At 38.9% G+C, this 15,068-nt stretch overlaps 1 protein-coding gene across 2 annotated transcripts in view; it reads left to right on the forward strand.

The window, feature by feature from the left end:
- LOC148018350 (MADS-box transcription factor 14-like) overlaps nucleotides 1-14,621 on the forward strand; it is a 72,557-nt gene extending 57,936 nt beyond the window's left edge. Inside the window, exons 3-8 of one of the 2 annotated variants that reach the window (XM_087661904.1) lie at nucleotides 13,056-13,105; nucleotides 13,228-13,333; nucleotides 13,427-13,468; nucleotides 13,572-13,613; nucleotides 13,940-14,109; nucleotides 14,343-14,621. In XM_087661904.1, the coding sequence (XP_087518030.1) occupies nucleotides 13,056-13,105; nucleotides 13,228-13,333; nucleotides 13,427-13,468; nucleotides 13,572-13,613; nucleotides 13,940-14,109; nucleotides 14,343-14,418 (486 nt within the window). In that variant the 3' untranslated portion in view covers nucleotides 14,419-14,621. Of the gene's footprint in view, nucleotides 1-13,055; nucleotides 13,106-13,227; nucleotides 13,334-13,426; nucleotides 13,469-13,571; nucleotides 13,614-13,767; nucleotides 14,110-14,342 lie in introns of those variants that run through there. The other variant, XM_087661905.1, reaches the window with a different exon arrangement.
- The last annotated feature ends 447 nt before the right edge of the window (nucleotides 14,622-15,068 follow it).

Raw genomic sequence — 15,068 nt, forward strand, 5'->3', positions numbered from 1 at the left:
AATTTGGGGTTTTTCATCGTTCTGACCCAATTTCACCCAAATTTCTTCAAACAATTCGGGGCTTTTCTAAGATTCATCAAAATTCATTAAAATTGAGGCTTTACTCTACTCCAAGTGTAACATTTGACATCAATTGGGTGATATTGTTATTCAATTTCTATTGAATTTTAAAGTAAAATTTGGGGGGTTTTGCCTAATTTTGACTTCAAAGCACCCAATTTTTTGGCCTTTTACCTCAATTTACTTTCTTTGGTCTCAAAGTGCTGAAAAAACATATTAATTGGCTGATGGCCATATTTTATTCATGATAGTCAAGACAATTTTTATTATTCGACCCATTTAGTGGGTGAATATTTTAAAATTCTACTATTGTTTACATTATTGGAGCATTCTCAGCCATTAATCCCTAATTTGGGCGTATTATTGATTGTTGCATTAATTGAGTATTATTATTATATTTCAAGCATTTCTTATTTCGAGCATCTCTCCTCCAGTAAAAAAACAAGAATAGAAAAGTATTATATATCACATTATTTGACTCCATTGAACATCTCTTATATCAATGGTTTATCGTTTTTCAAACACTTATTTTATCTATATTCACTTGGTAATTACTATTTTATTGCTGATTTTCACTCATGGCCAACAATAATAATGATCTGTTGGGCATGCTTGGCGACAATAACAAGCTCGACTATTATCTAGTGTGGGTATATATGATGTGACATGTTCTTGTTGCAAAGAACCTATGGTATATTGTAAATGGCACCTTGTGAAGGGATGGTTTCTCCAATAGTGGCACCGCCTACCGCCTCCATAGTGACATGCTTCTCATGATTATCTTCCTCTTTCACATATCCCTCCCACTCAAGAGAAATTTTGATGGGATGACCATGATGTCCAAGTGCATGCCTTAATCACTTTATCTATGAAGAGAGGTATCATTGCACTCATCTGACCATGCAAAATAGCCAAGGATGCATGGGATCAACTTGTCTACATCTATCAACTACACAATGAAGTGTGAGTTACTTACTTGCATAAGCAACTAGAAGATGCTCACATCGAAGGAGGAGGTAAAATGGATGCCTATTGCACTGGCATCAAAGGACTTCATGAACAATTTTTAATTTTGATGAAGCAATAATTTTTTTTTATCAAACTCATTCAATGAGTAATCCTATAACACATGTTCCTTCTGTGTGACATATTTTAGATTTACTAATTTTTATTGCATATATTTATTATTTGTTTATTACTGGGATCATTAATGTCCAAATTGCAACATTACGATATCATTTTGAGCAACCATAGTCCTTTTGCGGACCTGTGGCAAGTAGTGGAGAATGTCTTCACATACCTCAAGGACACAAAGGGTTTAAGCTTTTCTTCAAAGTCATTTCTTCACTTATGCATGGATTCATGGATCATGATTGGGTTGGTTAGTTAGAAGACATTTTGATATATCTTTTTATGAAAGCTATTATGTTATATTAATAAGGTAAATTACGGGAAACAGGCGCGAGGGATGACCGTCCGGGGGCCTTAGGTACCCGAACGGGTTTAAGGGGAGCCTAGAATGAACTAGAGTCCAAGAATAGTAGGACTCACTAAAGGTTCACGGCTGGCAGTTGAATCACGAAGAAAGTTTCCAGCAATTATCTAGGCAATTAGGCTGGGAGGAGAAACGGGACTCGTGCCACTCTTCATCTAAAAAATCAACTCTTAGTGAGTTGGGTTTTTACCTGTTTTCACATTTTCATTCTACTCAGCGTATCATTGGTATCAGAGCCGCCGTCGCGTTCTGCTACAGTCGCTGGAGCTGTTGGGTCGTGTTTCAGCCATTTCGTCAGTTTCTCACGAAGGCTTTCTTCGGCGTCATACGGGTCAGGCGACTAAGGCGACTAGACGGTACTCCATACATTACACGGAACTGCCGTGAAGACAGACACGTCACCCGTCATCTGTCATAATTGGCCGTAGGGAGTCATACAGGGTGAACACGGTACCTCACACGTCACACGTCATACGTTTTACGGCCGTAGGGACTCATATACGACTGATTTCGGAGCGCAATAATTGGACGGCAGTCAAACCCGTCACCAGCTGGACGAAGCCAGTCGGACCTATCTCATATGTAGAAGGCGTATAGATGGTTCACGTGACCATTAAGAAGGGGTATATTTAGTCCCCTCCTTACTAGCTGTTTCTGCGAATAAGCTTCATTTCCAGTGTGACCGGCTCAGTTCGGGAAAGACAAGTTATCCCTCACTCTTCGGGGTTATTATTAAAACGAGCAACAGTTGCCCTGTCACTATAACTAGGGAAGTACTTTACTTGGTACGCAAATTTCTTATATTTGCTTTCTAATTCCAGTGTATTAATGGAAGAGAAAGGGAAAGAGGGAGTAATTGAGGGTTCTAGTTCGGGGGACCGCCCTATGGTAGATCCCCATGAAACGGAGATACAAGAAGAATTTTGGGAAGAATTTTTTGCCACACGAGAACAATTTGATGATTTAATTGCTCGTGTGCAAGCACAGGGGGTTCAAATGGAAATTTTAACTCAAACACTCATTGAAATAAAATCTCAATTAACTTTATTACTAGAAAGGGATAAAAATAAGTTAGAAACGTCGGATATCCCATCTTCATTGAAAGATTTGATGTGACTATGCAAGATCCTAAGGAACCCTACCACAAGTTGAGGGATAATCCAGTTTTAAAAGATATGAAACCCCCTCAGTTTCACAGGGAGGAAAAATATAGAAATAAAGATACTATCTTTAATTTTCTCCAAAAATGGGAAGATTTGCACAAACTTAAAAATACTCCACCACATCTCCAAGCGCTGGAGGCCAGTTTAACTTTGGGGCCGAAGGCATATAAATGGTGGTGAACTTTAAAGGAGGCAAATAAAATACCTGAAACTTGGGCTCAATTTGAATCGGTCTTTTTGAAAGAATTTCTTCCTGAAAATGAAATGGAAAGAAATTGGGAAGATTGGGATTATGTCAGACAAAAGGAAAGACCCCTGTTGACATATCTGGAGGAATATCGTGAGATAATCCTCAAATTGGAAGGAATAGATGAATTTCAAAAGACAAGAGGATTCATTAGGGGACTAGATAAGGCCTGTAAAAAGGAAGTAAAAAGGAGTTCACCTAAGACGCTTGAAGAGGCAATTAAATTTGCATTAATCAATGAAGATAGTACATGTCTAGGTACACTCACTAGTCTCACTGATACGGAGCCTAAGACTAAGGAATTGGAAACCTCAAAATTTGTAAGCAAATTTAAAAGGAAAATGCCATTTTTTAAGGGCAAGAAACAACCTTTTGAAAAGAAACAATTTGTAAGGCCAAAGTTAAGTCCAAATGACTTTGATAAGGCCAAAAAAGAAAAGTTATGTTTCAATTGCCTATCCCCTAACCATGCTGCTTGGAACTGCCCTCAAAGGAAAAAGGGGAAAAGATAAAGGAAAGGATAAGGACAAGGGCAAGGGAAAAGAAAAACAAATCCATGTAGTGCAGACTCTAGAATTAAAGGGGCATGAAAAGTATAAATCTTTAGAGGTTTTGCACAAGGACGTACAACATAGGTGTTGTATGTCAACTTCTATGTGGCAGCCTACCTTTGGGCCACATGATTTAGTTAGAGTGCATGGATTGATAGCTGGAAAGAGGGTTAGAGTCATGATTGATGACTCTGCTACCCACAATTTCATAAATTATGCACTTATCAAAAAATTGAAACTTCCCCAACAAAAGAGTGGGCATCAATATGTTGTTCGTATGATGCAAGGTCAAGATGATAAAATATGGGATACAACGGTATCCAATTTGGAAATTGAGATCCAAGGATATAAAGATAAACTTGATTTCCAAATTATTATGGAAAGAGCCGATATTGCTTGAGGGAGGGAGTGGCTATGGGGATTGGAACCATCCTTAAAACGCAATTATCATCATAATACACTGGAATTTGAAAGGGATGGTAAGACTTTTGTGATTCAAGGTGACCATGAAGTATCTGATAATCCTTTGTTGTGTTTCACTGAGGTTCAGAAGCTGATAAAGAAGGAAGCTTGTGAGGTATATATGTTATGGTCTCTTCCTGTACAAAACACTTTTACTTCCTGTAATATAAAGCAACAATTTTCTTATGTTTGTGAGTTGAATGTAAATAATGAATTAAGTGGTTTGTTAGATGAATTTAAAGATGTGTTTCCTTCTGATTTACCAAGTGGCCTTCCACCAGATAGGGGTGATATAAATCACCCAATCGACACAAATAAGGATACACACCCTATTTCTAAACCACCTTATAAGTTAAGTGAAACACAGCACTAAGAAGTTGAAAGACAAATTAAGGATTACCTTGATAAAGGGTTTATACAACCCAGCAATTCACCTTGGGCTTCGCCAATTTTATTGGTAAAGAAAAAAGATGGTTCTATGCGACTTTGTGTTGATTATAGAGCACTTAATAAGATAACGGTGAAGAATAAATTTCTTATGCCCAGAATGGAAGATCTTTTTGATCAATTACAAGGGGCAAAATTCTTCATAAAGATAGATTCAAAGATCAGACTATCACCAAGTAAAAATTAAGGCACAAGATGTTCCTAAGACAACATTTCGTACTAGATACGAGCATTATGATTTTTTGGTGATGCCTTTTGGCCTCACTAATGCACCAGCTACCTTTATGAAGCTGATGAATAGTATGTTACGGCCCTATCTAGGACATTTTGTAGTAGTCTTCTTGAATGATATCTTGATCTTTAGTAAATCAAGAGAAGAACATTTGGAACATTTACAATTGGTATTCCAACTAATAAGAACACATTTCATTTATGCGAAGAAAACTAAATTTGAATCTTTCGCACAAGAGGTCAAATATTTGGGGCATATTATCTCGAAAGAGGGAATCAAGATGGATCCAGAAAAAGTAAGGGCAATTATTCAATAGCCATCTCCAAGGAACCTGGAAGAGCTGCAGATCTTCCTAGGTTTATCTGGATTTTATCGTAGATTCATTCGAGATTATGCCAAAATAGGTGTTCCAATGACAGACCAACTTAAAGGGAAAGGAAAGAGCTTTAATTGGAAAACAGACCAAAATGAAAGTTTTTAAAAACTTGAGGTAGCTATTGCTATAGCTCTAGTACTATTAATTGTGGATCCCAATAAACCATTTGTGGTTGAAGCCGATGCCAGTGATAAGGCGATAGGCGCGGCCTTATTACAAAAAGGTCGACCAGTAGCTTTTGAAAGCAAAAAATTAGACCGTGCAAAAAAAAATTATTCTTTTTATGAGAGGGAGTTGTATGCAATAGTACGTGCAATGAAGAAATGGAGGCACTATTTGTACGGTGCTAAACTTTTGATCTTGTTGGATCATGAAAGCATTAAGTGGCTTAATGACCAACCGGATCTACAAGGGTGTAAAGCCAGATGGGCCGAACTCCTCCAAGAGTTCGACTATGAGATAAGGTATAGAAAAGGAAAGTATCATATAGTGGCTGATGCACTCAACAGAATGCCCATCATAAATGAATTGAGTTTTACTCAGTTCACTTTCGATTTGCTTGAATCCTTAAAAGCGAAATGCCAGGTTGATCCAGCATATTCCAACATATGGGAAGCAATAGAAAATGGGGATCCAAATGGAAGGGCGTCCACTGAGGAAGGAATATCTAAGGATGTTCAACAAGGAAATGGAGCATCAAGGGTTGCTCAAACCGGATTCAAGTGGAAGAATTTTACCATTGATAATGGTTATTTACTCTACAAGGGTAGGGTATGTGTCGCGAAAGATAAAGAAATAAGGCGCCAGATACTCTTTGAGTGTCATTGTATCCCTAGCGCGGGACATCCAGGAGTTAATAAGACTTATAATCTTATTAAAAGGCAGTTCTATTGGCCTGGAATGAATAAGGACGTCCTTGACTATGTGGTCAAATGTAATAAATGCCAGGTTAATAAAGCTGAAAGATTGAAAATGGGAGGACTTCTCCATCGATTAGAGATTCCTTCAGGAAAATGGGAGAGTATCTCCATGGATTTTATTGTTGCATTACCTGAAACACAGAGGGGGCACGACTCCGTGTGGGTGATTGTGGATAGGTTAACCAAAATGGCTAGGTTTATTCCAACTTCAACGGATGTTAAAACACCAAAATTGGCTAGATTGTTCGTAGAGAACATATACCGATTGTATGGCCTTCCGGCAAATATAGTTTTTGATCGGGATAGAAAATTTGATAGTCAATTTTGGCGTGCGGTATTTAGGAAATTGGATACTAACTTAGCATGAGTACGGCGGACCACCCGCAAATAGATGGGAATATTGAAAGGGTTAACCAAATCCTTGAAGATATGCTTAGGGCATATGTAAGTAAAAGGCAAACTAATTGGGAAGAGTATCTACCGATAGTCGAGTTTGCATATAATAGTGCTAAGCACTCTTCCACAGGATATAGTCCATTCATGTTAATGTATGGGTTTCAGCCCAAAGCTCCTCATGCAGTAGGACTGCATAAGGAAAAGGTTCAGGCAGCTAAAGAATTTTTGGAGAATATGAATAGTATGTTAAAATTTGCTCAAGAAAATATTAAGAAAGCTCAAAATCGAGCTAGAGGTTATGCAGATCCTGACCGAAGAGACATCTCCTTTGAAGAAGGAGAATGGGTCTATCTTAAAGTGCCTGAACAAACTAAAACCATGAAAACGGGACAATGTCCAAAACTTTCACCCAGGTATTGTAGTCCTTTCACAATACTTAAAAAGGTGGGAGAACAGGCTTACAAGCTCCAACTACCTGCTGGTAGTAAAATATATCCAGTTTTTCATATAAGTAAGTTAAGGAAGAAGCTTCGTGATTTGGATAATTTAATCTTAAATGATAACATTGAGGAGCTATTAGATGACCAATCTAATCCACATGAACCAAAAAGAATATTAAATGTTCGTAACAAACGAACAAGGAATACTGTTTATCAAGAATGTTTGGTCAAGTGGAAAGATTGTTCAGAAGAAAGCTCAACATGAAAGCGAGTAAGTACCCTAAGAAAAAAGTTTCCCAATTTACAATTAGACCTTCCAAGTATCGTTTTCGAGGATGAAATCGATTCTTAAGGGGAAGGAAATGCTATATTAATAAGGTAAATTACGGGAAACAGGCGTGAGGGAGGACCGTCCAGGGGCCTTGGGCGCCCGAACGGGGTTAAGGGGAGCCTAGAATGAACTAGAGTCCAAGAATAGTAGGACCCACTAAAGGTTGACGAATGGCAGTGAGATCACGAAGAAAGTTGCCAGCAATTATCTAGGCAAGGCTGGGAGGAGAAGCGGGACTCGTGTCACTCTTCATCTAAAAAATCAAATCTTAGTGAGTTGGGTTTTTACCTGTTTCCACGTTTTCATTCTACTCAGCATATCATATTTCTCCATAAGTTTTGAGCTATTCAACTATTTCTACATATGTTACCTTTTAAAATGTGATTTGTTTAGGATGAATATGTGTAACCATGACTACATATATCATCATTTCTAGGATTTTATTTTTATTCCCAAATCAATCCACCCATTTTATGGAGGGGATTTTGGTAGGTCATCTCATGGGCTATATATTGATGCTCTTTGATCCATTATGCATGCTCCCTAGGCATTTAAACTGTCAACTAAATGCAGTTGTTGCCCGTAGTATCCTAAACACTAAGTGACACTAGGGTTAGGATCCTAGTTAGGGTTTCCTAGGAAATTTGAGCCATTTAGGGTTTAATTTTAGTATAAGATGACACTTCATGCATCATTTTCACATAAGTGTGGCACTTTCGTTGTGATGACCTTAAGCATTATTTCTCTATCATTCATTAATACATTGCTTTTCTCTTTTGTAATCAAGTATAATTGTGCATTGATTAATAAATTTATTCTCTTTGATTGATTTGCACAATTACATCACACCTAGGCCAACACTCTTTTGGGTTGTAAATTTCAAGCATAATGTGCTTCAAATGATCATTGATAGTGTGTTGGTTTATGGGACAAGTATTGAACTATTATTGTGGCTATAAATCATGTTGATTAAACTAGTGGAATGAACCTATAAGGGGTAGAAATTAAAGTTGAATAGAAGGGCTAGCCCTGGAACCATTTTGGAAGAGCAAAAATAAGCTATCAAAGATATCTTAATCATCAATATTAGGCTGTCTTTGATAGTTAAGCAAAGGCTGAGAAACATTTTCAGCAAAGATAACATCTTGGGTGATGATAATCTTACTAGTAAAAGGTTAATAAATGTGGTATGCATGTCTTTCAACACTATACACAATAAATGTATAGTGAAAATCTTGACATCCAAGTTGTGCCTTTTTCTGGGAAGGCAGATGAGTATATGCTAATCAACCAAGAGTCCTCATATGAGAGATAGAAGCCTTGGAGCCAATCAATGCCTCATAAGGCGTAATGGTGGGCAAAGCTTGTGTCATTCAACTATTCAAAACATAAGTAGCACATAAAATAGCATGGAACCAAAAAGAATTCGGTAATTTATTTTTTACCATGCATCTTATTATCTCCATTAGCAATCTATTCTTCCATTCCACCAATTCATTTTTTTGTGGGGGGTAAGGGATAGTGCACTGATGATGAATATCTCAAGATGCAAGAGACTATGAAAACTATTTAGAAAGATATTCACCTCCCCATCGGTATGAGGGATTTGAATGCGAGAGCCGCTTTGGTTCACCACCATGGCATTAAAAGTCTCGAAGCAAGAGAAAAACTTAGACTTAAACTTTAGTCCATGTATCCAAGAGAATTAGGATTTGTCCATCAACAAAGGTGACTAGATAGAGGAATACATCAAGAGATTTGGTATGCATAGGACCACAAATATTACTATGAAGAAGATCCAAAATAAATGGAGAATCGATGTGAGAATCCTTGGGAAAGGAAAATCGTTGCGTCTTACCAACTAAGTAGCCTTCACACAAGTCTTTGAATGAAACCATCTATTATAATGCTTATAAAGGGGCTCTTGTATTATTAACATCTTTAGGGGAAGCCTAGGGGAAGGGACGATTGAGGTGAGATCCATGTATGCTATACGTGTAACTAGTAGAGATCTTATCACATGACTGCTGTGAGGAAAGGTGTATGGAGGGAGAGTTAGGGTCATACTAAAAGGAGGCAAGGTGGCTCATGATGATCCCATATCTTGCGAGCCACTCCTCGACCTATGCATACCATGAGTTCTCATATCTTGCACGTGCTAATTCCTTGGAAGCTTCAAAGATGTATCTAGGTTCATCCATGAGAGCATGATAGTCTATGGTCTGTCAATCTATGTCCATAAAAAGCCAAGCTAGGGGTCTCAATAGGTGCACCATATATCATGGCTGGTATAACAAATGTGTCAAATAGCCACCTTTGTGTGTGGGGCTTGTGGAGGTATGCTCAATAGCACTCTCCCTCCAACATGCCCAATGTTGCAAATACTCACATAAGTGGATCTTTGACTACTTGTGCCATGGAAAATCTCCCAACAAATACAGTAATGTGATCCCAAAGTAAACATATGAGTCCACAACTACCACCTGTTTAACTCGTAGAGTGAAGACCAATCCCCTCCGCACTAGGGTTATGTATGGAAGATCAAGATCTTGGTTTTCTTAAGATTAATTGCAAATTCACGTTGTGTATGAAATTCATATAGGGCATGGAGATGTTGTTGTAGACCCTCCTGTGACTCCTGTGAAATTCATTTAGGGCATGGAGATGCCATTGTAGACCCTCCTATGACTCATAGTATCATTAGCATAAAGCATAATAGAGACTAGTGTGGCTACTATGTCCACTACGTCTCCTCCTCCTTGTGTGATGTGGTCTTCTATCTTGTCAATGTAGAGTCCAAAAATAGGGGAGGGATGGTATCCCTATTTCATGCTGATGGTGCTAGAGACCACATCTAAAGAAATGATCTTTTGTTTGAACTAGGATTTGGGAAGCCAATTGGAAGATTGAGCCATGATTGAAGAAGTAAATACTAACAACTAATAATAGCTCTATAGTTTGAATGAGGCAAAATCAAATATTGAATTTGAAGTCCAAACTTTAATTTTGGAGTCTAGTATCTACTATTTAGAGTCTAGAGCTTACTACTTATGAGTTGGATATCTGAACTTTTGAATTGGGTCAACTATTGTCACTTATGTGTTGGATGTATGAACTTTTGGATTGACTTATTGTCACTTATGTGTTGGATGTATGAACTTTTGGATTGACTTATTTATGACCATTTTTCTTTGAATTTGTCTTTTCAATACTGTCTCTTGATGCTATGAATCGTGATATCTTTGGACTAGTGTTGTTAACATCTATGTTCGTCTAAACATTGTTTGGACTCATGCTAGTCAAGGTATAGATGTGAATTGAGCTCAAAAGATCTTACTATCCTCAACTTTAGGGTTGAGAAGCCAACTAGTGTCCAACTTCAAGCTACTGTGTAACTAGGTCATCTTCGTATTCTTAGGGTTAAGCCATGACTTGTCTAGGTGAATCAAGGTCTACGCTGGAGGTGGGGCCAATGTCTGAGCTTCTCAATGTGATTTGTACAAGGAACTTGTGCCTTCATTTGCATAGTACTAAGGATAATTTGGCTGAGGAACCAAAGTCATTAAGTGCATTAACAAATAATATACTACGTTAATTTTCTATTTTGGTCTCCATTTACAGCTCCAAAAAGGTTTTTTTGTATTACTTGGCATTTTTGGTGCACAATATGACAAATGCCCCCTTTTTTCCCATAAATAAGGTTGGCCATTATTGTTACCCATCATCTCATTCACCTTTCATCAGTTACTTCACTCTGAACAGTCTCCACTGCTGCCCACAGCCTGAGACAGTGGACATCTCAGTTTGTGGGTTCTTCCCAAGTGGTTCCCTTCTTCCTGAGGCAGCCAGCCATGACCATTCCTGGAGGAGTATATGCTGCAGGCAAGAATATATCTGCTGCATTTTGCTGTGCAGAGCCACCCTGCTACTGCTGGTCACAAACACTATTGCCAAGGCTGCATTTTGCTGTGCTGGCTGCCACCCCAGCACACACACACACACACACACTCTCTCTCTCTCTCTCTCTCTCTCTCTCTCTCTCTCTTTGTGGCAGTTACTACAGCAACTGACCTGTGTTTGTGAATTTCAGGTTCTGATTCCATCTGCTACTGCTGCGTATGGGTATATTCAGTATGCAGTCCTCTTGTAATCCTGCACCTGGAGCAGTTTTTGTATTGCTGGTGATCAGCATCTGTCCAGCAGTCACCTGTTTGCAGCCACTTATTTGGACAGATGCTGGCTGACACTTCTGTGTTTTTTCCTCCAGTTGGTTGCCCAGTAGTCGTCTTGATAACAGCATCATTACGGACAGATTTCAGCAGATCCGTCTTCACTGACAGCCTTTGAGGACTGTGTTTCACTCCCTTCACTGCTGTCCATCATCTTCCATTGTCTTCTTTGACATCCCACTGCCTGGAGAACTGTGCTTCGCTTCCTCCACAGAGCATCTTCATCCACATGTACTGCCACTTGATCAGACAGGATAATGCAGTCATCTTTGAGCTCAGTCCATTGTATCAACATGATTCATTCAGCATGATTCAGTGTTCTTCATTCATCTTTCTTTTTCATTGTTTCTGAGTTTCTTTTTCATAGTGCTTGCTGTAAACTGTGTTTCCTCCCACTTGCATTACCATTTCTCAACAGATTGGAGGTGCTTTTAGAATTATATAAAGCTCTATGAGGTCAAATGTCTTGTGCCTCATGTGGGAAGGAAATAGTGGAACTTGTGGTAGTTTCGCCCAAATGTTGAGAATCTACCCTCAAGGCGACCCACATTGAGGGTAATATTTCATATTTGAGTTCCAATTGAAGATTACTTCCAGGTACAAGAGGTCCTTCTAGGATACTTGAGGCTCTAAGTAGTCCAATAGGTCAAGTTTTGTGGTGCTTGTTAGGGGTGATTCCTTGGAATTTCCTTGATTGTATGAAAACTTCAAGTATGTGTAAGAGACATGGAAGATGGATGCAAGGACTAGGCACCTCACCTTTGCCTCCCTTACATCTTCTAGGAGTGTTCCAATAGAGCAAGCACTGCTACCCTCATTACTGGTGTGATGAACCAGCCCTCCATCGCTTGCATTTTCTAGGAGTGTTCCAATGGTGTGATGAACCAGCCCTTCCATCCCTCGATGGATTGCCTCAGTGAGATCCAATCCTGGTGTCTTGCATCTTTAATGTATCTAAATCCTGTATTGATTTTTGTTTGCTACAAATGTAGAGAAAAAAAATTCAACAGTTCATAAAAATCTCCTGGCTACATCAAGAATTATGCACACTCTGTCACACAAGATTTGTATCCGCCAGGATGATAGGGGTGCAAAAGAAAAGGAGCAGAGAATAAGCAGATTCAGCAGATTCACTAATATGTTGTGCAGTAACCAGGGATGATACGGTCATAACCTGATCTGCAGGCCTATGTAAAATGTTAAAGTTAACCCATTTTTCTGGATGAACAATGAATCATGATTGTTTGAACACAAGATAATCAGTGGGCCAGGTTGCAGCATGGGAATAAATTTGCAGCAGGAGTTGAACAACAAACCACAAGCAATGATATCAGGGGTCACATGGAGAAGACCAAATAGATGGTGCCTCTACGGGAACAATGTGGCTTTTAGAACATTTACGAACATTCGTGAACCTTTAAGATAACTTGGCAATTGCTGTTTTCTTTTCCAATGGTGTTCACAGCCAGAACAATACAATGGTAGAGGTGTAGATCAGACCCAAGAACACTCCATTTGATAGTTTCAAGCACTGTTTATTTTTCGATAGCTCTAACCATTGTTGTTCTTGTTCTAAAAATGATATTGTTTTTATCTGTGTTTCTGTTTGAGTTGCTTTGCCAACATTTTCTTGTTTACAGTATGGCAGGCAGGAGAGGATGAATTTTGAGTTCTGGTTTATCTTAGACGTTTTACTTGTGATGCAGGAGAGGATGAACTTGAGAGAGGAGATAGAGCGGCTTCGGCGGGAGCAATTGTAAATCTTGTTCTGCTTTGGTTCATGATTATCCCCTCAAGTTCATTGGTCATTATGTGTCATGGTCAATATCATCACATTGGCTTCATGATGTTTTGTTTTCTTGAATATTCTGCATGCAGGCAGAGGAAAGGGGATATGGAGGAGTTGCGACTACTTTCAGATGAGAAGCTCAAGGAGCTAGAAGACGAGATGACCACAGGTCTGAAGAACATCCGGGCCAGAAAAGTATGTTCTTGTAGATCTGCATAGCTTTTAAGGGCCGCCTCAATCTAGATTTCATCAGTGATAAAATTATGGTCTGGTTTTTTGCAAATTCAGGAGCAGCTTATCCGTGAGCGCATTGAGAGCCTTGTTCAAAAGGTGTGGGGAACTGATATACAGATCAAATAAGGTGGATAGATCAGTCCTTTGTTTTACTGCAAATTTTGCTAACAAGAGTCCACTTACCTGTACATAATGGTAGGAGAGAGAGCTTCGTGAAGAAAATGAGATACTACAGAAGAAGGTATATCTCTTCTTGTCTCTGTGTTTCTGTCTCATTATGTTTGTAGATTTGCATTGGCACCTTGTGTCCAGGCCAAAGGTGGTTGTAGAGATGTATGCAAGGATTTGTGTTACTTTGAAAGAAGCTCCTACATTCAGGCCAAAGGGTGTTGCAGGGATATGTGGTGTGTGTAATGTTACCATGAAGGAAACTTGCCGGCTGCCATTTTTGCAATGGGTGGTCTCCTACTCTTGGAGGGGGGTGTTTAGACCGCATTTCAGATACTAATTTCCTGCTTAAATGAGTTTCTGTGTTCTGATTGAATGTCTCTTGAGTGATGGTAACAGATAATGGAGCTCCATGGGATGAATGCATCTCTCAATTCAGCAAGGTCAACATGCTACAATGAGTTCATGGACGTGGAAAGAAGCTTCAGGGACACTTCCTTTGAATCTAACCCCTCTGGTGTTCCGAGCGTTGAATCAAGGAACTCATGTCAGTCCTTACTTGAGCTAAGGTACATGATTGATAATCATCAATACAACCCATTTGTATCTACCTGACGATAAAAGTTACGATCCGTAGATCAGGCACATGTACCTATCATCTATGTTCCTAGGAAACATAGTCAATCCGTAGAGCAGGCGCGCTTACCTATCATCTATGTTCCTTAGAACTAGAGCATATGTTTCTTGTGATGTTCTTGAGTAGCTCTCTCTTCTAATCAAATCGTGTTGGATGGTGGGCCAGGTTAAATACTTACATTGAAGATGATGATTTGGAAAGATCTTCAACAAGTGACGAGGATGAGTGTTTTTCTAATTAGGGGGGGTTATGGATCTCTAATGGCAAATGAGCAGACTGTGTATGTGGACTTCTTTACTTGGGATACACGGTTCTCCAATGTGTAAAAAGTGGACCTAAGTATGATTTTTATTTAGAAATTATTGTGGAACTCTTGAGAGAGGATTTGGAAAGGTGGCATATTTAAATTTCTGAATGAGATCATCAAAATTTGAGGGTTTGCAATGTTGCTCATTATCAAGCATCGTATATGTATTAGACATTGTACTGCTTTGTTGGTCTTTATAATCTTGTGGAGATATGTCATGTGTGCGCGGGCATGTGGATGTGGCATGTGTACATAATGGCTGTACGTTCAATGAGAGAATCTATACTTTGATGCTACTCGCGCTTTGGTTCCAAAAGCAATTGTATCTCCTTCATACTAATTGTGGACCTTCAATGTAACAATATTAGGGAACCATTTTTTCAAGGCAAGGGAATCCCAAATGAACCATTCCCTAGACCCTTTTTTTTAAAAAGTTGCCTTTTATAGTAGGAATTGTCGGTTGCCTTTTGCCCAAGTTACTTGCTTTTTGTGAGTTGAGGAGCACTTGATCTAACAAAATTAGTTGTCTTGTGGCTTGTAAGAAGCTTCACTTTGTACAAGCATTCTAACTTAAATTGAAGATG

Source organism: Lygodium microphyllum, chromosome 21 (assembly GCF_053477565.2).
Source record: "Lygodium microphyllum isolate KBCC chromosome 21, Lygodium_microphyllum_v1.1.10, whole genome shotgun sequence".
Taxonomy (NCBI): domain Eukaryota; kingdom Viridiplantae; phylum Streptophyta; class Polypodiopsida; order Schizaeales; family Lygodiaceae; genus Lygodium; species Lygodium microphyllum.